This window comes from Labeo rohita, chromosome 6, assembly GCF_022985175.1.
Source record: "Labeo rohita strain BAU-BD-2019 chromosome 6, IGBB_LRoh.1.0, whole genome shotgun sequence".
In the NCBI taxonomy this organism is placed as follows: Eukaryota; Metazoa; Chordata; class Actinopteri; order Cypriniformes; family Cyprinidae; genus Labeo; species Labeo rohita.
In genome coordinates this window covers 23,673,799-23,698,593 of record NC_066874.1, presented here as the reverse complement: position 1 = coordinate 23,698,593, position 24,795 = coordinate 23,673,799, and the positions used below count along the sequence as shown (strand labels likewise).

Genomic DNA, 24,795 nt, shown 5'->3' with positions numbered 1-24,795 from the left:
ATCAATAATTTAATGTAATTGAAAGCATGGCAAGATGAGGCCAGCAGGGGCTGTTTTCCTTAAATTACCTTTCCAGACAACAGCTGACTTCCTAGTCGATGGACTTTCCTGTATCCTGATCCCGTCCCACCAAAAAACGGAAATAATTTTAATCCCAGAGTAAGTTGTGCGGTATTTTATGTATTCAGTTTAGGGCGTTTGTGTTGTATTTACAGTTTACCCTTTTAAAACCTTTAAAGTAACGTATCAGTTTTATCGTTTCGTAAACCATGCGAATGTTTGTCATATAAAAACAGACCCGAAAGCGTTTATTGTGCGTACTTGTACAATCTATCGATGTTTCACTTATATATGTTTCCATATATGTTAACAACATATTTCACGTATGTTTTTAATTTACAACGTTGTATTGTATACTTGTTTTGTAGAATATCTATTGTTTTATTGTCAAGGCTGATTCTTGTAGTTATCTCTGGTTACTGCACCTGACTCAACGTTTACCTATGTGCATCTACGTCACTAGCTCAATGGTAGCGCTTACACACTTTGATATTAGATGAGGAGGGGACTTTTTTTATTATTTATTACATTTTTAACTAAAACAAATTGTCACATTTTGACCAAAATGCACTTTTCATTTGGTTAAAATGTTTAAACGCACGAAAGGAAGATTTTTACAAGACATTAGACCAATCAAAAGCGAGATTCCACGCGTGCGCAACTGCTTCCTCTTTCACTGTACTGATTCCGACTCATTGCCACCGTTCGGCTCTTTTGAACAATTCAGTGATTCTTTTACCTTATGGCGTACTGCATTATGAGGCGTAACGGCATCAACAACCGACATAACAAATGATTTAGCTAATTTAAACACAATTTTGAGGCTAAATGTAATTTGCATTTACTTTGGAACAAATAAATGCAGGATTGCGAAGCAGAAGAGACTTACTGTTCAAAAACTTTTGACTGATAGTGTATATTTTTCAAAGACAATGACAACTAAAAGGTGCTTTTGATGACTGAATTTACTATGATGAATGTGAAATTTGGCAAGGGACAGTAATAGATTAATTATAAAATACTTGAATTAATAAATTAATAGATTAAGATATAAATAGATTATTAGACTAATTAATAGATTAATATATAAATTAATAGATTAAGATATAAAAACCATGCAACTGGACTGAATCGGTTCTCTAGCCACCGACTCACTGAACCGACAACTCATTTGGACCTGTCCACCTTGTAATGATCTGAGAGATGATTAGCAAGTGCAATATTGTATTATGTTTCAACCATTTAAAACAACTGCTTTCTATCTGAATATATTTTAAAATTTAATTTATTCCTGTGATCAAAGCTAATTTTTCAGCAACATTTATGCAGTCTTCAGTGTTACATGATTATTCAGAAATCATTTTAATATACTGATTTGCTGTTTAAGAAACAGTTATTAACATTATCATAGTATAATAACAGTATAATTATTAGTATAATTTTTGTATAGAAATTATAGAAATTAATTCGTCAATTTTGCAAGTATGCTTTAAATTGCTCAAAAGTGATGATAAAGACATTTATAATATTACAAAAATGTATATTTCAGATAAATGCTGTTCTTCTGAACTTTCTATTTATAAAAGAAACCTGAAAAAATTCTGCTCATCTGTTTTCAACATTAATAACAATAATTTGTTTTTTTTTGTTGTTGTTGTTGTTGTTTTTTTTTTTTTTGCTTTGATATCACAAGAATAAATTACATTTTAAAATATATTTAGATAGAAAATAGTTATTTTAAATAGTACAAATATTTAGTAATGTTATTGTTTTTGCTATACTTCGGATCAAATAAATGCAGGTGAGCAGAAGAGACTTTTTTTAGAAACATTTAAAAACGTTTGACTGGTAGTGTATTGAGCAATCCTAGCTATTTCAACATGTGCTTTGTGATTTGTTAATTCGTATTAATTTATTTTGTTAATTCATTTGTTTTTGTTTAAAAAAAAAACAGTCGAATTCATGGAAGAATCGTTCAGACTGTTTGGTGAACTGAATGATTCAGTAAAAAAAAGATTCGACTCAACAGAACGATTCTCTCACGATTCGGACATCGCTGCTGTGTAGGTGGATCTACAGGGGTTCGCGTCAACATCGCGTCTGAATTTCATGGTCGCGAGAAAATGTGAAAGTCAAACCCGTGAAATCTCAGTGACCGGACACGATGTCGAGCTGATCACAGGAGTACAACTAGGTACTTTGAATGACCTTATAACCGCCGTTAGCCACTCGTTTGTTTTGCTATGAATTAAGGAGCTAATTGGCTAGGCTATCCGGCTGGGTTTGGCTGTATGAATAAGGTAATTGTCATCATGTTATCACTCAAGAAGACGTACCTCAAGTCGCGACAACCAAACGCTGACTCTTATAATATAACTGGTTTATACTTGGGTAAAATACACATGAGATGTTGTACGAGTCAGTAATCGTTCTTAATTGTACTGTAAAGTTTGCTGGTTCAGCTGTATGCTCGTGTCTAGCGCCTTAAAGGGCTAGTTCACTCAAAATGAGCATTCACTCACTGTGGTATGTTGATTCAAACCGAAATGCTTAACTTCCGTGAACACACAAATAGAGATGCACAATGACAATCTCAGTTAACGTTCACTTTTATTGTATGGTATAGACGGACGTCGTGTAGGGTTTGAACAAAGTGAGCCTTTATCACTAGATTAAACCTTATTGATCTATGCTGATAATATTTTCCACATGTCAGCGTATGTAGGACTTCGAGCCCGCGGGGTTTATAGAGTCATAGTGTCATTTCCTGTAGTGTTTATGACATGATGTCACTTATTATGCATTACACATACTATCATTCTTCATTCTCCCTCTGAGCAGTGTGTGTGTTGTCATGAATGTTACCTCAGCTCTTATGAGCTGCAATGTGTGTAATGTTTCTTATAAAAATGGTATGATAAGTGTACCCCCCCCATGTTTACTGGAACTTAATTTTAAGATTATAATTTGTAATTTTTTTTCTTCACAGGTTTTGCTGTTGGCCAGGATTGTTCCTCTGGATTGAATCTTCGGTGTGTGTATGTCAATGTGACGAGAGGAAACTTTACCGACGACACAATGGGTCAAGACAGAGGAAAGTACGATTTCTATATAGGCCTCGCTTTGGCTATAAGTTCCAGTATATTTATTGGCGGTAGTTTCATCTTAAAGAAGAAAGGACTCCTTCGACTGGCCAGAAAGGGCTCTATGCGGGCAGGTATGTTTCTTATAAGTACGTTTTTTATGTAGTGGTGTTTGGAAAACACATACAGCTCCGTCAGAGAGGTTTAACTGGTATAGGTGGGAAAATGACTGAGATGTTTTATTCAGACACACCTGTTCTGTCACAGTCATTGTTTAAACGCAAAGGCGCAGCACTGTACAGATCACTAGCTGCACATTTTTTAGAAATCATTAACTCTGTTACCATGTCATTGACACCGCACTGAGATATTTAACCCTGTATGATCTTGTCATTCTTTAAAGACAAAGAAAAATAAGTTTTACTGTCAAAACAGAAAACTATAACTAATTGCTTTTCACTTTTATAAAGTGACAAATCTGTTTTATTTATTCAAGTTTTGTAATAGCATTATTTGGTTGTCAAAAAATAAACAATACAACTGTTTTTAAGTATTTTTGACATATTTATATAGTCATAGTTGGCATTGTAGACAAATTGTTAAAACATACACTACCAGTCAAAAGTTTTTGAACAGTAAGTTTTTTAAAGAAATCTCTTCTGCTCACCAAGCCTGCATTTATTTGATCCAAAATACACCAAAAGCAATAACATTATATTATAATAAATATTTTTACTGTTTAAAATAATATATTCAGACTCACTCTGTTTGAAAATGTAATTTATTCCTGTGATCAAATCTAATTTTCAGCATCATTACTCCATTCATCGTTCTCTGTTCAAGAAGCATTTTTATTACTATATTATCAATATTTAAAACAATTGAGTAAATTTTTTTCAGGATTATTTGATGAATAGAAAGATCCAATAATGAAATAAAAAGCTTTTGTAACATTATACACTAATTATAATTAATGAATGAATTAACGGCTAATTAATACATTTATTTAGCAGGGATGCTTTAAACTGATCAAAATACATTGATAAAGACATTTATAATGTTACATAAGATTTCATAAGACTTAACTGTTTTCAACATAATGATAAATGTTTTTGAACAGCAAATCAGAGTATTAGAATGATTTCTGAAGGATCATGTGACTGGAGTAATGATGCTAAAAATTCAGCTTTGAAATCACACGTATAAATTACATTTTTAAATATATTCAACTAGAAAACAGTTATTTTAAATAGTAAAAATATCTCAAAATGTGGATCAAATAAATGCAGTCTTGGTGAGCAGAAGGGTGTTCAAAGTAGTCTAATTTGTCATGGATATATAGAAAATGTCCCATCATCGATAGAGTAATATAAGTTATTATGTGTAATGATATTTAGTTTTCATGTAAAGCAAAAATAATTAAACTGGCATGGATATAGTGTTTTTTGTTTCCATAAATGTTTAAGAATTCCACATACATAGGTTTGTAAATAATCATTTGTTTCATAAATATTTCAACCTTTATATAGTTGCTATAGTTGATTTTGTTTTAAAAATACTCTACCATCCATAAGTTTGGCATCATTTAAAAACAAAAAAAAAAAAAAAAAACTACTTTTATTTAGTAAGGATGCATAATGTGGCCTCTAGAGTTTAAGAAAATTCTGATCCTCTGTTTAATGTTGATACAAAGTTCAGTGGTGGCAAACTGATGTCATTTACCTTTAAATTTGTTGTAGCAATTTAGTTATTTAACTGTTGACCTTTGCAATAGTTGCTGAGGGATTATAATGTTTGTACCAACTAGTCATCAACGAGTTTTTCAATGGCTGATGCCAATGTTGACATCTAGGGAGCAGAGTGGCTGATATATGATATGCATTGCAATTTAATTCTAGCAAATGTCATACACAATATACTGGCAGTAAATATATTGTTGAAATATTAATCATCTCGCTTTCCAGGCCAAGGAGGTCATGCTTACTTAAAAGAATGGCTTTGGTGGGCTGGCTTGTTATCAAGTGAGTGACACAGACTAAACAACTAATTTACATCGATATTCATTTATCATGTTTGTGGCTCAAGTTTTTGGAAGTAACCATTTTAATTCTGTCTGCTTTGACAGTGGGGGCCGGCGAAGCTGCCAATTTCGCCGCATACGCCTTCGCTCCCGCCACACTCGTAACTCCTCTCGGGGCTCTTAGCGTGCTAGTCAGGTTTGTAAACCTTTGGTGAATTTCTGATAATTGTAAAGACCTGTTTATTGTATTTTGCAAATCAATTTTAATGATACAGCAGGTGGAAAGTATTGTAGAAATGCAGTGTTGCGTGTGAGTACGTTATTGTCTTGCACACTAAAACTAGTGATTCATGTGGGTGGTTTAGAAGTAATAGTTGTGGTTTCCTTTTTTGTGTTTTTTAAAGCAACTACAACCTTAATCTTAGTAGTTGCAAGCACCAGCTTCACAAGGTGATGCATTTTCTCATGCTCAGTGACAGAGTGTTAAAGAAATTAACTTCTCAAAAGGACAAAAACAGCTACAACAGTAACCAAACTATAAAATTGAGGGTATTAAGGGTGAGTAAATAAAAAGTGACTGTTCATTTTTGGGTGAACTGTCCCTTTAAGATGATTGGGTTTAATGTGTGCCTGTTTTTGCAGTGCTGTTCTGTCCTCGTACTTCCTGACAGAGAGGCTGAACCTGCACGGGAAGCTTGGCTGTCTGCTTAGTATCCTGGGCTCAACTACCATGGTGATACATGCGCCTCAAGAGGAGGAGATCGACAGCCTTAAAGACATGGCCAAAAAACTGGTTGATCCAGGTAAACCACTACATGTAAAGACAATGAAGGCCCTCCTGGAATGTGAAGAACTTGTTTTTGCTCAGCAGTGTTGCTAATTCGGATTCTGTAATAACGATATGCATTATTGTGGTTTTGATAAACGAAATAGACATTGTGGGTACACAATCGTTCAAAAGTTTAGAGTCAGTACGATTTTTTTTTTTTTTTGTTACACTTTATTTTAAATTGTCCTTGTTACATATTTAGGAACTGAGGAATGTAAATTAACAAGAACACATATACTTTTTCTTTTTTTACCGTTTAAAAAGAAAGAAGTCTCATGCTCGCCAGGGCTGTATTTATTTGAACAGAAATATGTAAAAACAGTAACAATTTAATTATTATTTTTTTAATATATTTATTTTAAATGTAAATAAGTTTATATTTTAAATGTAATTTATTCCTGTGATGGCAAAGCTGAATTTTCAGCACCCATTACACTAGTCACATGATCCTCCAGAAATCATTCAGATATGCCAGTTTGGTTCTCAAAGCACATTTCTTCTTATTATTGATGTTAAAAACAATTGTGTTGCTTAATATTTTTTTTTTCAGGATTATTTGATGCATAAAGAATTATGAAACCCTGTTTCCGCCACTGAATAATTTTTTTTTAAAAAAGATAATTCACTCTTTTTCTCACAATTCTGACTTTTTTCTCGCAATTGCGCATTTTAGAATTGCGACTTTCTCACATAAATATAGTCACAATTCTGACTTTTTCCTCGCAACTCAGACTTTTTTTCTCAGAATTGAGATATAAACTGGCAATTCCAAGAAATGAACTCTCAATTCTGACTTTTTTTCTTGCAACTGACTCCGCAATTCTGACTTTTTTTTCTCAGAATTGATATAAACTCGCAACTCTGAGAAAAAACAGAATTATAGTCGCAATTCTGACTTTGTTTTACAACTCTGACTTTATTTCTCAGAACTGCAAGTTTATAGCTCAATTCTGAGAACAAAGTCTCAATTCAGAGAAATAGTCGCAATTCTGATTTTTCTCAATTTAGACTTTTTTTTCTCAGAATTGATATAAACTCGCAACTCTGAGAAAAAACAGAATTATAGTCTCAATTCTGACATTTTTTTTTTTTTTTGCAATTCTGGGAAATAAACTAACAATTCTGAGAAAAACTGGCAATTCTAAGGAAAAAGTTGCCATTTCTGAATTTTTTCTCAGAATTGAGATATAAACTCGCAATTCTCTCTTTTTCCTCGCAATTCTGACTTATTTTCTTGTAACTCTGACTATTTTTCACAAATCTGATTTGTCTTATTTCCTCGCAATTCTGACTTCATTTCTCACAATTCTGACTTCTCGCAATTGTGGAATATAAATTCGCAATTGTGAGTTTGAGGGTAAAAAACTGATATCTTACAATTCTGACTTAATAACTCGCAATTCTGTTATACAGAATTGTGTGATTAGGTCATCGCAATTTTATTTTTTATTCAGTGCCAGAAACTTCTGTCTTCTATAAAGAACAGCATTTATTTTATTTTAACTTAATTCATTTGTTTGTGAAAATGTAAGTCACTTTTGATCAATTTATTGCACCTTTGCAGAATGTATTTATTTCTTTACATATTTATATTGATACTAAAACTTTATATTGATATATTTTTTTTAAGTATTAAAACAGACTTCTTTATATAAGTAATCATATTTGTTATCTTTTCTCCCGTCTGTCTCCAGGCTTTGTGGTCTTCGCGACAGCTGTCATCATCACAGCTCTCATCTTTATCTTCGTAGTGGGCCCACGCCACGGGCAAACCAACATCCTGGTCTACATCACCATCTGCTCTGTGATTGGTGCGCTGTCCGTCTCCTGCGTGAAGGGATTGGGCATCACCATTAAGGAAGCCATCGCTGGAAAGCCAGTATTGCGAAACCCTTTGGCCTGGCTGCTGCTGCTGAGCCTGATAGCTTGTGTTAGCACACAGATCAACTACCTGAACAAAGCACTGGACATCTTTAACACATCCCTGGTGACGCCCATCTACTATGTGTTCTTCACCACCTCAGTGCTCTCCTGCTCTGCCATATTGTTCAAAGAATGGGAACACATGGGCACCGATGACATCATCGGCACTCTGAGCGGCTTCATTACGATTATCGTGGGCATCTTCCTGCTGCACGCCTTTAAGGACGTTAGCATTAGCTTGGCGACGCTGGCCGTGTCCATCAGGAAGGACGAGAGAAACGGCCCTGTATTAAACGGCATGGCAGCTCACAACCACTCCACTTACGAGCTGCTACATAATGACGTCACGGAGGACTTTGACGACAGAGAGTCTGGGTTGCCTTTTGACAGCGTCTCCAGAAGAAACGGCACTATGACGGCCTCTTAGGTTCATTGAGGAACCAGTATGCAGCAGTTCGTCTATGAAAATGTTTTGGCTGCTCTGAACATTTAGCATTTTTCTTTACTTTTAAGATATGAGATAAACCCTAAGACAATCAACTCTCAAAGCAAAAAAGAAAACAAAAAAAAGATGGACCAATCGATTGTACTAAAGGTTTTGTTGGCAGTTTTTTGTTTCGTTTGTCTCAAACTAGACTACATGGTATGCTTCATCTCATTTCTCATGTAGCACTGTAAATATACAACTGTACGTTTTTAAGAGACTTTTGTTATATTTTATGTACAGATATCTGTATTTACATGCACTGAGTTTCTTTCTACAAAATCGGTAGATGCTTTGACTTTGTAATAAAGACATCCAAGTGGAATGATGAGAAGACCTTCTCAGTTCATCAGCAGTGCTGTGATTATTTTTAAGGGATAGTTGACCCAAAAATGAATCATCATTTACTCACCCTCATGGCGTTCATTTCAACATTTCAAACTCTTGAAGCCTGTTATTTTATTTTTAGTCAGTTTTTGTGTTCACTTTAAAATTCTCCTTTAAATTCTGTTTATATTTCATCATGTCATCATTATCCACCATATTTTTCTTGTAAGAACGGACGCAGCCATTCGTAAATTTTATGGGTCTAGCTTCCGTCTTTTTTTTTTTTTTTTTTTTTTAGCTCTACAAAACTCATTTTGCTATGTTATACAATGTATTATCTTAATTATGGACACCCTGGTTTATAGTGCAAACAGTTTAACCATTTACTGCACGTTGTCATTCTTCTCATTATCTCTCTCATTATCTTATCCATATGATTACTTCCATGTTTAAGAATAAGGTGGATACGGAGTAAAATGGCATCTATTTTTTCTCCTCGCGTGCAAAATTAATCCATATATTCAAACATTTTATATATTAACTTAAATATGGATTGACATTTAACAAAAATTAAAATGTGCTTTTTTGTAAATTTCCTACCTTAAATATATCAAAACTTAATTTTTTATTACTAATATGCATTGCCAAGTATTTAATTTGGACAACATTAAAGATTATTTTCTCAATATTTTGAATTTTTTTGCACCCTCAGATTCCAGATTTTCAATAGTTCTACCTCAACAAATATTGTCCTATCTTAAACCATACATCAGGGGAAATCTTATTTATTTGGGTTTCAGATGATGTATACATCTCAATTTTTTAAAAAAAGGGTTTCAGATGATGTATACATCTCAACTGTCTAAAAAAAATAAATAAATAAAAATTACCCTTATGACTGGATTCTTGGTCCGGGGTCCAACATTTCAGAGAGGGTGCTAGCTGCAGAGCCAAATGGGAGGAGCTGGAGCTCCAGCTCCCCCTCGCTGGAGGTAATGGGTGGAGATAGACATCTAACCACACCCTAACCCTATCCTAAACATAACTCCACCCAGTAGTTCACACAGAGGTGGAGCTGGACATCCAGAGAGGGAGAGTTGGAGGTCATTCGGCTCTGCAGTGAACAGTACTTGACATTTCAATTGACACATTTCTCACCCTCTCACGCCACACATCCATTTTCAGGACCTTCAGTTAAAACTGTAATAAAAGGATACTGGCGAAACAGATTTGATAAAGGCTCCAGTGCATATTTGCGCTATAGAAATCACCAAAAGATTCCATTTGCAACGTGTTTTCGTAGCGCCGAGCTCAGCGTTACATAGGTGTGGTGAAATAATCATTTGAAATGGTTAAAAATAATGATTGTTTCCTGTCGTGATTAAGTTTACCTCTAGTGGGCGTAGTTCTTGCCACGATGAGCTCTACTTTTGTCCTTAAACGCTCGTTTTTTGGGGGTCGACAGCTTATAAACACGTAGTTCTGGGGGGGGGGCTTCTTTACTGTACACCTTGTCACATCGCAGCTTTTAGACATTGTTCTGTTTTTTGTTATAAGACAGAAATGACAAAGAAGCAGCAACCCGTAACACGAAGTCAATGGCGAGCGTTGGATTGTTTTTCCCAGCGGTGGGCGTGGTTTTTAGATTATGACGCGTGTCGCTCTGTCTCAATGTAGCCAATCAGACATATCTATTGATTTCTTCAACACCTGTGATTGGCCATTGCGTTTACTCACCTAACGCCGGATTTCTGCCTGTAAACTTACCGCTTAGAAACTAGTGATGGGAAGTTCGGATCATTTTACCGACTCGGACCTTTGAGTCTCGTTCAGCAAAATGAACGAATCTTTTTTCGAGTCATTTCGTTCATTTTAGCAAAATATAATTAAAATGTTACCTGTTACCTCCCTAACACATCTACTGCTTACACAAACGTTGATCACACTACAAACAAAACAAAACTATAATGCTATAAGAAACAAAAGATTAATTAATTGTTTACCTGGGTCTTTAGTCTATGTTTAGCTCACCTTACCTCTTATCTGACAAGTTTTCGGGTTCGAGTCGTTAGTTCATCACGTGACAGCCCCATAAGATGAACGAACGACTCTAAAAACCCGAAGACTCGAAACAGGTGAACTAATTCCAGTACAGAACCAAATAGCATATTGCGCATGCGCGACTGAACGAATCACTCCCCGAGACGACTCATTCGTCCCGAGTCACATTAAAGATTCGTTCAAAATGAACGAATCGTTCAAGAACGACCCATCACTTAGAAACTAGTAACAACAATAGTTTGTTAATGATTGTAAATAATGATGTATACTTATTATAAAAGTGTTACCAGTATGTTTTAATTAAAATCGTTAAATAGTTTGTTCAACAAGCACAATGTAAATTGTAAATAATGATTAGATTATAAATCACAACGACCAAAGATCTTCAACCCTGCTCCGGGAGACCCAATGTTCTGCAAAATGTATTTCCGACCTTCTTCAACGTCTTCAAAGATGATTTTCCAGCAGTCCTGAAGATCTTTATAAGCTGGCTCAGGTGCCCCTCAGGTTAATTAAACAATGACAATATTCATTTTGTGTGAACTAGTCCAATCAGTGTAAATATGCCGCAAAACGAACCAAGGAAACCAGGTTTTGATACGTATTTATTGAATTAAAATCTGATTACATAATTCAAATACAAAAAGGCACATTTATTAAGAGTAAGAACTTGGTTATGCTTTAAGTTTTATTCAGGATAATAGAAGAAAAAAAAAAAATCTTGCATGCAATCATTCAAAAACACCACATAGAAATATACCGCCGGTCTCTCACCACAGCAAAAGCTTAAATAATCGATTGATAAAACCCACTTGGCCATTTTCCAACCCTTTTCCACTGTATTCCCCCAATTATAAAACATGAAAATGAGTAGTGCTGTGCTATCATTAACATATAAAAGATAATAGTCAATTATCTATAATAAGGCACGAGTGTGTGTACAAAATAAAATCAACCTGAAATACACTAAGTAAAATTGGGGTGTGTTTGTCTAGATCATTTTAAAACATTTTTGCCTAATTTACCAAAGCCTGAGACATGTTCAAAACCAATAATGGTACAGTTGATTAATGCGTCCCAATCGGTCGGCTAATCACAAGGCAACTTACTGGCTCTGTGAACACTTCAGGCTGGCGTAAGAAAGGCGTCTCTAAGTAGAATGTGGCAGTGAAACTGGTCCTAAACTTATTGCTAAATATGTTCCCCTCTACCATCTCTTCCAATTCTAATAGGTGCAAATGTACGGCAATCTCAGTTACTGGCCAATGACTGATGGATCGGAGGCTGAAAGCAACGGACATGTTCTACTGGCATGTTCTCTCCATCTCCAGACTTCAGGTACTTGTTCAAAATTGCGAAGATTTCATCATTCAGAACCTGGAACTTGCGAATTCGGTCAACCATTTTCTTTAAAGGCTAAAATGGGAGGGGAAAAGATGGTTTAGTTGATGTCTTGACTGCAAAAACACACCAAACTCATTGATTAAAAAAACTCACCACACTCTTGATGATCTCATCTTTGCCATCATGTTTCTGCACTTTAAGAAGATGGTAGCTGAAGTCCAGGATATCAAAGCGTCTGTGCTGTCCAAGCAATGTGATTATCATGCACCCAGCCCAGTTCAGGCCATCTCCAAAGCATTGCCTAGAAGAGGATCAATATGCTTTAAAAGGCACAAGTATTTTAATCTTACTGTAAACAGCTATTCTACATGGTGAGAAAAACATGGGATCAGTTTGCACTCACTCAACAGTGAACTCGTGAGCTCCCACTGGGATGCAGTACACAAACTGCATGGCGCTCCACAACCTGTGGAACTCCACGCACTCGTCCACGTGCATCACGCCGTTGCTGGGTAACGGGCCGCGCCAGATTGGGTCGTCCAGATAACCGCGGACGCGAGTCAGGATGACCTCGAATATGGAGAGACCGCAGCACAGCCGCTCTTTTGTCAGCAGGTCACCTTCACGGGCGATGGCAATTTGCTGATGAGAGATTAGACAGGGTATTGATTAAAATCAGACCAGTATGGCTCACTCAAGTCTGCATCAAGAGTGACTTCAGTATTTATTTTGTCAAAGCAGATGATTTGCCCTTCAAAACACATTTATAGTTATTAATAATATTTGAACAGTAGGTGGCGATATCACTATACTGTACAATTCTGACTTGTCATAGTTATGATTTTATCTCATAATTTCATTTTATACCAATTTCAACTTAATTATGGCTTTTTATCTTATAATATCATATCTTACTCTCAAAAAGCATGATTTAACAAGTATGATCATTTCAACTTCTCATAGTTATGATTTTCTCATAATTTCAATTTGTCAATTTCAACTTAATTACAGCTTTTAATATCATTATTTCAGATCTTTATCTCAAAAAGCATGATTTAACAAAAGTGTAATTTCGACTTGTCATAGTTATGATTTTACCTCATAATTTCAATGTCAATTTCAACTTAATTATGGGTTTTTATCTCATAATTTCATTTTACTTAAATAAACTTAAATATGGCTTCTCATAATTTCAAATTTTGTCAACTTTAACTTAATTATGGCTTTTTTATCTCATCATATCTAAAAAAGCATGATTTACCAAAGTATGATAATTTGTCACAGCTTGTCACAGTTATGATTTTATCTCATAATTTCAATTTAGTCAGTTTTAACTTATGGCTTTTTATCTCGTAATTTCAGTTTATGTAAATTTCAAGTTAATTATCTCGTATTTTTAATGTCATAATTTCAGATCTTTATTTTAAAAAGCATGATAATTTCGACTTGTCATAGTTATGATTTTATCTTATTGTTTCAACTCATGTCAGTTTCAACATAATAATAGCTTTTTAGCTCATAGTTTCAACTTCTTATGCTAATTTCAATTTAAAGATCTGAAATTATGAGAGAAAAATCCATAATTAAATTGACAAAGCTGAAATTATGAGAAAATCATAATTATGACAAGTGGAAAGTATCATGCTTTGCTAAATCATGCTTTTTAAGATTGTCCAAATTATGGGACAAAAACAAAAAAACAAAAAGTAATTAAGTTAAAATTGACAAAGTATGAACTATGAGATCATAATCATAACTAAGACAAGCTTATTATGCTTTGGTAAATCATGCTTTTTGAGACAAAGCTCTGAAATTATGAGATGAATTATCTCAAAAAACATGATTCACCAAAGCATTATAATTTGACTTGTCAAAGTTATTTTATCTCATAATTTTAACTTGTCAGTTTCAACTTAATTATGGCTTTTTATCTCATCATTTCAGATCATTATCTTAAAAAGCATGATTTACCAAGGCATAATAATTTGGACTTGTCATTCATTGTATCTCATAATTTCAACTGTCAATTTCAACTTAATTATGGCTTTTTATCTCATAATTTCAGACAGTTATCTCAGAAGCATGATAATTTCGACTCAGTCAGTCATTACATCTCATAATTTCAACTTGTGTAATATTTGTTATGTATTCCCTTTGTAGAAATGCCAATTAATGTATCAAAAAGTAACAGAATTTAGCTGTGCTACCAAGATGAACTAATACGCATTTCTTCAAGTAAACTTTAGAAATCAACATATTTATTTGGAAATAATCAATTTGCCCAATACCACTGACACAACTCATAAATAAAAATGAACTTGGAAGGCTCAGGGATGAGATCAAACCAGCAGTTAAGTGTGTAATTGGAGATGCTAATGATAATAAGTAAATGTGTGTACCAGAGGCAGTAAAGCAGCAGAGCACGACTAAAGCGGCTGTCAGCGCAGTGATGTTTCACCCACCTGAGGGGTTCCCAGACGCTCAATTAGAGGCACCATATGCAGTGCCGTGTATTTGGCCTCCAAACGCTTCATCTTTGCATCCAGACGCTCACCTTCTGCTCAAGTGTGGGTTGTAGAGGGATTATTGGATATGTATGAGGAACTGCTCAAATAAAGCATGCTAAAAATACAGCACATCCTCGGCAAACATGCATAAACATGAACTTACCTTTAACGTGAACTCTTGGCAAGATGTTCTGGAAGGGCGCTGCATGCAACAAGTCACACACCTCCTCTTGAGACTGCAGGAAAAGGGAAAAACTCATTTCAGAAACTGAAACACAATCTTAAGAGGGCAAAAGCAAAGTTATCAATGAAACAGTGTGTTCAAGCATGACTTAAATTCAAATAAGCCAACAGTGACACTGACATGTGCATGCATAATCAGTTTTGGTGGATTATTTTGATTATTTTGCTGTCTACGCAGGGTCAGAAAGGTCTCAGATTTCATCAAAAATATCTTAATTTGTGTTCTGAAGATGAACGAAAGTCTTACAAATTTGGAACGATATGAGGGTAAAAATTTAATGACAATTTTCATTTCTGGGTGAACTATTCCTTTAAAGCAATCTTAGGTGAACCTGCTAAATTATATATATATATATATATATATATATATATATATATATATAGAGTATATATATATTTATACAAGTATGGTTTGTTTATTTTATTTAGCTATCCTCAAACTACCTCTTGCAGTACCTGGCATCATTTATTTATACTGTAGCACATGCTAGAGCAAAAAAAAGCATTTCTGTTGTGGCACAGGAGGGTGATGTAACAGTGTGTGACAAGAAAAAACATTTATAGCACTTCATGTCAAAAAGGTGTTTTAAGGCATGTCCAATGAAGCCTTTGAGAAATCCTTGGCACAGATTTCTATGGTAACCAGGTACGGTTCCAGCAGATGGAGCCATGCAGTCACACACACCACTGACAAGAGCTATTACAGATGAGGCTGTTGACATTTAAATTAAAATGCAGTGAATTACAGCCGCCAGCCCTGATTGCATTGACCTTGCCATCAGGCAGAGCAGGTACTTTTACACAGTCACAGCGATTTCCTCTAGCAAGACTTTATTTTACCAGACCTTGATTGCTGACGTTTAATGTGGAGGATAGAAGACGGCATGTCCCTGGGTAACTTTAGTAATTGTGACTAATGGTTGACAATTAAACAGCAGCTTATCACATCTGTGAAAAGTCTCATGGGTGTCTGGATGAATGTTAGATATTCTCAGCCATGCTGGAGTGATGTTCCATCCATTATGCAGTGAAAACCCAACCAGCTTCTTCAAAGATCTTAAATGTTTTAATCATCAATTATTGATAATGAACTCAACGAATTGAACTGATACTAAATTATTAAATTCTTGAAATATATCTAGGTGTTAAATTGGGATTTAAGGGGGGGAGGGGACAAAAACAATGAAATTCAATATAAAAAGAGAGGAATAAATATACAAATTACTAAAAATCTCTCTATATGGTGTGTTTTAGTTCGGTGGTATTATTTATTTTAATGCAAACTGTGTTAAAGAAGTGCAAAAAAGCTATATGATTACAAAATGATGAAGCATTAGCTGAATCACCCGTCTCTTATGCATAAATACATTTTAACCTAAAAACTTAATGTTGAAAGTTAAAAAAAGTTCACTTCCAGAACATAAATTTACAGATAATTCCCTTGTCATCCAAGACGTTGCAAGACGTTTCATAAAGAAAATGTTTCTTTGAGGCAAACATTTCAGGATTTTTCTATGGTGCCCATGAGTTTTAACTTCCAAAAACCATTTTAAATGCAGCTTCAAAGGGCTCTAAATGATCCCAGCCAAGGAAGGAGGTTATTTTCAGTTATTTTCTAAAATAAAATGGACAATTTACATATTTTTTAACCTCAAATGATCATCTTGTCTAGCTATAATACAGTTAGGGTATGTCGAAAAACTCCCATCTCATTTTCTCCTTCAACTTTAAAATCATCCTACATCACTGCAGAAGTACCGATCCAGTGTTTCCAAAGTGAATGCGCAAGGAGGGTCAAAAACCCTGTACAAAAAAGGGTAAAACAACGATTTTGAAGTTGGAGGAGAAAAAACATACCCTAACTGTATTGACCCGGAATGCACAGAGTTGACACAGAGCTAGACAAGATGAGCATTTGAGGTTAAAAAGTATATAAATTGTCAATTTTGTTTAGAAAATAACTGATTGTTTCACTAGATATGACTTTTCTTCCTCAGCTGGGATTGAATGCACTTTGAAGCTGCATTTAAACTGCATTTTGGAAGTTCAAACTCGCAGCCACCCCTGAAGTCCACTATATGGAGAACATTCCTGAAATTTTTTCCTCAAAAAAATTTCTTTACACCTGAAGAAAGAAAGACATGAACATCTTGGATGACAAGGGGGTGAGTAAATTGTCTGTAAATTTTTGTTCTGGAAGTGAACTTCTCTTTTAAAGCCGTTAACTATCTCAATAATAAGTAAACCTAGCTGATGTCAGTCTCTGTATTCAGCCACTCTTAGTCATTTACTGCGGGTTGGAAGCTGTGATTTATTTGTGCCCTAAAGGGGATAAACTTGTTAACAAATTACAAATCAAACTAAACACATTAAGCTGTGGAACACACAGTGAAAGTTTGCCAAGCAACTGAATGGCCTGTTTTTGGGAGAACAAACATTTCTTCAAATTAAATCATATAAAAAAAGATGTCAAAGTATGTGATGATTCATCACTTTTGATTAAAAAGATTAGTTGCCATTGAGACTAAAAAGAACAGAAAATGAGAAGCAATGAAGACTACATTGCTAGCGCCAAGAAACGACAGCTCTATACAGAAAATATGCACATAAGGGTTTGTTTAAAACATCTTAAAAGGGTTGAAATCTGACATGGAGAAACTGACAGTGCTGCCACATGCAACACAACTGCAGATGTGTTCCCATGACAACAGTGTGTCAGATTCAGACATCCTAAACACTCAGCAGGAGGCAGACCAAATAATGGAAGTCACCTGTGCTGTTTACGCTATACAAAATTTTATTCACATACATACATATATATAAAAACATGTACACTAGCAGTCAAAAGTTTTTGAACAGTAAAATTTATGGGTTTTTTTTTTAGATAATTCCCTTCTGATCAGCAAGCCTGCTTTTTTTATTTGAAATACAGTAAAAGCAATAATATTGTGAAAGATTTTACTATTTAAAATAACTGATTTCTTTTTGAATATATTTTAAAATATAATTTATTCCTGTGATCAAAGCTAAATTTTCAGCACCATTACTCCAGTCTTAAGTGATCGTTCAGAAATCATTCTAATATGCTGACTAGCTGTTAAAGAAACATTTTCTATTATTATTATTATTATTATCAATATTTAAAACAGTTGAGTACATTTTTTCAGGATTCTTTGATGAATAGAAAGATCAAAAGATCAGCATTTATCTGAACAAAAAAACTTTTGTAACATTCTATAAAAAAATCTACTAAGCTGTTTTCAACATAATAATAAATGTTTTTGAGCAGCAAAGCAGAATAATAGAATGATTTCTGAAGGATCATGTGACTGGAGTAATGATGCCAAAAATTCAGCTTTGAAATCACAGGAATACCTTATACATGAAAACATTTTAAATAGTAAAAATATTGTACTTTGGATCAAATGAACAAAAAAAGCAGGCTTGATGAACAAAAGAGACTTATTTACAAAAAAACTTTTGAATGGTAGTGTATATATGTGAATGTATGTCTGTAAATATGGATGTGTGTATATATTAATCAAAGTAATTTAATCTAATTAATTACATGATGTGCTGATTAATCTAATTAAATCACAATTAATCTAATCAAATGGGTTGAGAAATTACCCCCAAAAAGATAAAGTCATTACTGTAACCAAATCAGTCTGACTAGGCATGCTGTTTTGATTTTTGAAGCAGTGTGACATCACATTGTTTAGGCCCCACCCACAGCCACTGACTGACAGTCCTTCAATGCCATAGTTCCTGCCCTCACCTGTAACATCAACAATGTCTCATAAGCCATTGGTTTTCAAACTGGTCCTACGAGCAGCCCCAACACTGCACGTTTTCTGTGTCTCCCTCATCTATCACACCTGATTCATCTCATTAGTAGAGACAGCAAGACCTGAAATAGGTGTGTCAGATATGTAAGACCTAAAAAATGTACAGTGTTGGGGGAGCTTGCAGGACCGGTTTGAAAACCACTGTTGTAAGCAATCCCAGCGTTCTGTGTTTGGATGGAGTCTTCATTTTCTCCCAACATCTGAGCCACTGTGGACACAGTGGATTACTTTTATTTTTAAACGTAATACGCCTCAAAATCTACCTAAATAGGTTTAAGTTCGCGCAAATCATTTCACTTCAGACTGCTTTGTGAATGCCATGTCATTATAGTGCTTAGCTAACGTTTTAAATGTATTTGTGTGCACACCTTATCAAAGTATTTTAATTAATCAGTTCCATGATAACATCACACGGTTTCGTCCCACTTTTGGCCTCCCATATGTACTGCTGAACCCCAGTTCTCTCACTCTCACTCTTTATTGCTGTAGGTATGCAAAGCAGAGATGTATACACGACGCCCTCTTCTGATGACAGGGCAAGAATATGCAGTTCAGCTGCATTTCAAGTGATACACACCAAAAGAGCTCTTTTTTAGACACGCCCCAAAACCAACATTTTCCTCATGTTTTAATAAATTATCTGTGGGGTATTTTGAGCTGAAACGTAATAGACACATTCTGGGGACACCAAAGTCCAATACTGCATCTTGTAAAAAAGGGGCATAATAGGTACCCTTTAATTAACTACACCTAATTAACGCACTACAGGACACATTTAAATGTCACAGCACAAAGACGAGAATCTGAAAGGTGCCAAACCACAAAAGAAGTTAATAGGTAAAGCTCACTACTACACTCTAAGAAAAATATTTCAAAACCACAATATCAATCTTCTAAAAAAGATCTGTTTGGTGACGGCATTGACCCTCTGCTTAGCTTATGTATTGAAAGTGGTAATAATAAGATTGGATATTCTTGCATAATCTTAAAATTCCTCTTTAAAGTAAAGATTATGCCAGGTGGCAATAGTTGCTAAAATAAGATTGGTCAGTACTGTTTTTAAGGCATGGTTTAGCAATGCAGTGAGAACAAATTTCTGTAGTATAGTGTGAATGCTCAGTGGTCATACCAAGCTTTGTTCACTCAGCAGGCAGAAGAGCAAAGCGTTTCCAACTTCCCTTAGGTTCTGGAAGCACACAGTCTTCAGCTCAGCATACTCCACAATGTCCTTCAACTGGTGGTGGAAGAACTCCAGAATACCTGCATCCAAGAGACAAAATCATACTCCACTATAATCACACTCTAATTTTGGTTGTTTTAGGAACTGGTGAATTATAAATAGTCCTCTATTTGCACAGTGCACAGTTAAACAGGTCCCGTTCCGGGATGAACATCCCCTAATAATTTAACTCCTAAAACCAATTTGTCTAGTTGAAAGTAATATTGTTCTAGGAGCTAAAACTAACCTTGTCTTGATCAGCGCATGTGAGTATCAGGGTTTCTGCAGGTTTTATAAAGGTAAATTTAAGATTTTAAGACCTCTTTAAAATGAAGTAAAATATTTTAAGAAGGGAACATCAATATATACTCTGAACCTTCTGATCACATTACAAAAAAAAAAAAAAGTCATATTCTTCCTCAATAAGTATCTTGTTTTCAAGTGCAAATATCTAGATTTTTAAATCAGGATACATTCACTTGAGCAAAATGACATAACATGAGAGTTTATGATTCAAACAAGGACAAATATCTGCTAATGGTCTCAGAAAAATCAACATAATTCAAGGGAAAAGACATTTTCTTTCATTCTTTAAAGGAATAGTTCACCAAAAATGAAAATTAGCCCATTATTTACTCAGCCTCCAGGCATCTTAGATGTATATGACTTCCTTCTTTCAGATGAATCCAACTGGAGTTATATTAGAAATTATTCTGGCATTTCCAAGCTTTACAATAGCATAGATGGGTTTTTCTCTTCATCAGTCCAAAACAAGTTCAATAAAGTGCATCCACTCATAACAAAAAGTACCTCACACGGAGCCGGGGGGGGTGGCATTGCATATGTGGCACTCGTAAGTGACGAATGCAGACGCACAGGGGAGAGACCAAAACAATGGTCATGAACTCGAAGCACAAAACAAGGATTTGTAAAGAAGAATTTGAGGATTTGCAGAGGTTTTCCTTTGCTAAAGTAAAGAAACTTTGCTTCCTTTGCTCCTGTAAACAAACGTTGGTTTGTGTGAGTCTCTGGCACATGCGCAACACCACCATCATACGTCATCCACCTGGAGCTACTTTCGTGTAAAATCCCAAGCTAGATTAAAGTGATTACGTTTTAAATATGGATAATTTTCTTAGAAAAAAATGCATCGATTCACTACAGGAGGTCTTTATTTCACCCCCCGGAACCATTTGAGGCACTTTTTCTTATGGATGGATGCACTTTATTGGACTTGTTTTGGACTGATGAAGAAAAACACCCGTCTATGCCATTTTCAAGCTTGGAAGTGCTAGGATAATTTTTAATATAACTCCGACTGGATTATAGGCTTGCCACGATAGACGGTGTTGACGGTGTTACCGGTTTTAAGACGCAACACCGGTGACATCACTTTTCCACCGTGACACCGTCCCCACATTTTTTTTTTTTTTTTTTTTTTTTTTTTAAGTATTTGTTTTTTTATTAAATATTTATTTGAATTAAAATGGAAAATATAATTCTAAATAATTTACTTAAGACGAGAGCATGCACTATAATTAAAAACTGAACATGGCTACATTGCGTCATATTTCATTTATCACGTGAGGAGAACGAGAGGAGTCGAATTTACAGAAAGAGAATGGCGTTGTGTTTTTTTTTTTTCGTTATGTTAATAAAAGTTCGGTTTAATATCAGTGATTTTTTTTTTTTTTTTGTACTTTCGTTGTCGTCCATTCAAACAATTGACGCCGAATTGCCAATTCCCGCAAAACTGAAAGTGAAAGTATAATACGCACGCATTTATAAGCTATTTAAACGCAGAAAAAAAGAGGAAAAGAGGAACCCCCACCCCCACGGTGATACCGGTATTACCGGTGTTGTCACATGTCGATTAACCGGTGGGGAAATTTCCTCATCGTCACAACCCTACTGGATTACCCTGAAAGAAGTCAGTCATATACACATAGGATGCCGGGAGGGTAAGTAAATAATGGCTAATTTTAATTTTTGGGTGAACTATCCCTTTAAACATGAACTTCATTTTTCTTGATTTAAGGATCTTTAGATTTGAACTGGAAAACAAGACATCTTGATGCATTTATGTATAGAGACACATTTTGTTCATATCTTATATACTCTCATACACTTATAATTGCAGAAGAACAGTAGGACTCTACCAGTGGCTCACTGTTCTTAAGGTTCCTTTCATTTGTTAATCCTGTTACGTCAAAGAATCTAAAAATAAGTAATATTCTCAGAAGCCAGCAGCCTTTAACTACATTTACGGACCCTTTGACGTTTTTCTACCCTTTGCCTTTCTCTGTCCTCCACCCACTTTATGTCATTTTTCTTTTCATTTCTTTTTGTCCAGGCTGTCTGAAGCCCACATAATCAGACACTGTCATGATTTCAGTGTTGAGAGCACCCTCTCAGTATGGTCACCCGGAAAGAAATAACAAACAAAGAAAGGGAGAAAGCGAGCAAGAGGCAATTACCAAAGCACCTCAAGTAAAGAGGGGTCTGATAAGTCTTATAAAACACTCCTTGTCTGCTGTGTAAGCTGTGCTAAAATCACCAGTGTGATTGACAAACACCACAGACAGTTGGATTTAGGAAAGCTTAATAATTCAGTGTTTATCTTCTATTTGGTGATAGTGGGAGCTCATATTTACAAAGGGTCAAAGTGCTTAAGATTGTCCAAAGTATGCAATTTTCACCTGGCGAGCCGTACTCGTGGCGAGGCAGGCGGCATATCTTGGGCATCACTTCCATCAGGGTCTTCACGTACTGCAGAATGGTGCCCTGAAGCTGCACCAGAAAAAAAAAAACAAGATGACAAGGTGATTTCAGAAAACATTTTGCTAATGCCCACACATCTTAAAGTATCTTGTATTCTTTATCCTTTAGTGGTGTAAAATTCAGTCCAACAATGGTTTGATTCAATTAAGATACCTGTGAATGATCTGACGCATCATGATAACAGAAATTTGGTATAGACCATATCATATGCATGCATTACTGAGAATCAAATCCATGACTCCATCTTATAATTAAAGGAGAATTAAGTCTATTTTATGAAGAAAAATCCTGAAATGCTTTCCTCAAAAACCATAATTTCTTCACGACTGAAGAAAGAAGACATGAACATCTTGGATGACAAGGGGGTGAGTAAATTATTTGTGAATTGCTGTTCTGGAAGTGGATTTCTCCTTTAAGGCATTAATTGAGAATTTCTACTAGGAATGTGACTGAACATGAATTAAATAAACCATGCATTTCTTCTCACATGTTTGAGAGCAGCCAATTAGAAAAAAAGATTACGTCTAGGGTCTAGCAAAAGCCCCCCGTATCTCCATAAACTTCAATTTGCATGCTTATGCACGTACCAGGCTTTTGACGACCTTTAACAGCTCTTCCATCACTACTGCAATGCCCTGGTATCCTAGAAGTCTGCAAATCGCCTTAATATGTGGAGGTCCTAGGAAGTTCCGGTAGAGGCCGTATATGCTGCTGTACGCCAAATTCAAGGCCTGAATCATCATGAAAAAAAGAAAAAAAAGAGCAAGTTATGGAATGCCTGGAACAAAACTAAATATTTCATGTTGAGGCAGAGTTTGATTTGTTTGGCACCTAGTCATGTGTACATGTAATGAAAGTAAATAATGTAAATAAAGTCTCTTACATGAGTACACAAGCAACACTATTTAAAATATACCTTAATATGATACCCATTTCTTTACGCAAAGCTGAATTTTCATCAGCCATTACTACAGTCTTTAGTGTCACATGATCCTTAAGAAATTATTCTGACTTATTATCAATATTGGAAACATGCTACATACTGATTAAATCAGTTTTTTGGAACCTGTGATACTTTTTTCAGGATTATTTAATGAACAAAAATAGAAAAAGAACAGCATTTATTCAAAATTGAAACCTTTTCCTACAATATAAGTCCTCACTGAATAAAAGTATTAATTTCTTTCAAAGACAAAAAAAAGGTTTTACTGTAGTGTAAACTGCCATTCAAAAGTTTGGGATTTTATGCTCAAAGTTCCATTTATTTGATCAAAAATACAAAAAAAGTAATATTATGAAATGTTTGAATATTATTGCAATTTGAAATAACACTTTTCTATTTTAATATACTTTAAAATATGATTTATTTCTGTGATTCAAACCTGAATTTTTAATCAGCCATTACTACAGTCTTCAGTGTTATATGATCCTTCAGAAATTATTCTAATATTCTGGTTTACTATCAATGTTGGAAACAGTTGTGCTGCTTAACATTTTTTATTTTTTTTTGGAACCTGTGATACTTTTTGATTCTATGATGAATAAAAAGTTAAAAAGAACAGCATTTACTCTTTTCTAACAATATAAGTCTTTACTATCATGTTGTATCCATTTAACACATCCTTGATTAATAAAAGTATTAATTTCTTACAAAGAAAGAAAAAAAGAAAAAAAATTACTGACCCCAAACTTTAAACAGTAGTGTATATTATTACAAAAGATTTATATTTTAAAAAAATGCTGTAATGTTCTATTCATCCAAGATTCCTAAAAAAAAATAAATAAATAAAAAAGTATTGCAAGTTCAAAAAAAAAAAAAAAAATTTAAGCAGCACAACTGTTTCCAACATTGATAATAAATAAAAAAAACTATTGGAATAATGATGCTGAAAATTCAGCTTTGCATCACAGGAAGTTCTATTTGAAAGTATATAAAATAGAAAACCACTATATTAAATTGCAATAATATTTGAATATTACAATATTTCTGTTTTTAAATAAATAAATGCAGACTTGATAAGCAGAAAAGACTTCTTTAAAAAAACAAAAAAAACAAAACAACATTA

At 34.6% G+C, this 24,795-nt stretch overlaps 2 protein-coding genes across 5 annotated transcripts in view; one reads left to right on the top strand and one right to left on the bottom strand.

Moving 5' to 3' along the window:
• Nucleotides 1-70: 70 nt before the first annotated feature.
• nipa2 (NIPA magnesium transporter 2) lies at nt 71-8,733 on the top strand. 4 transcript variants are annotated; one of them, XM_051113287.1, is made up of 6 exons: nt 71-159; nt 3,050-3,277; nt 5,108-5,164; nt 5,269-5,359; nt 5,806-5,966; nt 7,687-8,733. In XM_051113287.1, exons 2-6 carry the CDS (start codon nt 3,139-3,141, stop codon nt 8,340-8,342), a joined length of 1,104 nt encoding a protein of 367 aa, XP_050969244.1. In that variant the 5' UTR covers nt 71-159; nt 3,050-3,138; the 3' UTR covers nt 8,343-8,733. The 4 variants fall into 4 exon arrangements, with proteins under 4 accessions (XP_050969244.1, XP_050969241.1, XP_050969243.1 ...); XM_051113284.1 differs by lacking the exon at nt 71-159 and adding an exon at nt 2,098-2,254; XM_051113286.1 differs by lacking the exon at nt 71-159 and adding an exon at nt 2,216-2,360.
• A 2,734-nt stretch (nt 8,734-11,467) lies between these two features.
• cyfip1 (cytoplasmic FMR1 interacting protein 1) overlaps nt 11,468-24,795 on the bottom strand; it is a 53,446-nt gene continuing 40,118 nt past the window's right edge. The window contains exons 24-31 of the mRNA XM_051112143.1: nt 23,317-23,460; nt 22,648-22,738; nt 19,859-19,989; nt 14,802-14,874; nt 14,594-14,688; nt 12,535-12,773; nt 12,285-12,432; nt 11,468-12,203 (exon numbers count right to left, since the gene is read on the bottom strand). Of these exons, the coding sequence (XP_050968100.1) occupies nt 12,039-12,203; nt 12,285-12,432; nt 12,535-12,773; nt 14,594-14,688; nt 14,802-14,874; nt 19,859-19,989; nt 22,648-22,738; nt 23,317-23,460 (1,086 nt within the window). The 3' untranslated portion in view covers nt 11,468-12,038. The remainder of the gene's footprint in view (nt 12,204-12,284; nt 12,433-12,534; nt 12,774-14,593; nt 14,689-14,801; nt 14,875-19,858; nt 19,990-22,647; nt 22,739-23,316; nt 23,461-24,795) is intronic.

Coding starts and splice junctions, on each gene's coding strand:
- nipa2 (XM_051113284.1), top strand. CDS start 2,170: ATGGTCGCGAGAAAATGTGAAAGTCAAACCCGTGAAATCTCAGTGACC. Junction 5,360..5,805: donor GCTCTTAGCGTGCTAGTCAG/GTTTGTAAACCT, acceptor CTGTTTTTGCAG/TGCTGTTCTGTCCTCGTACT. Junction 5,967..7,686: donor CAAAAAACTGGTTGATCCAG/GTAAACCACTAC, acceptor GTCTGTCTCCAG/GCTTTGTGGTCTTCGCGACA.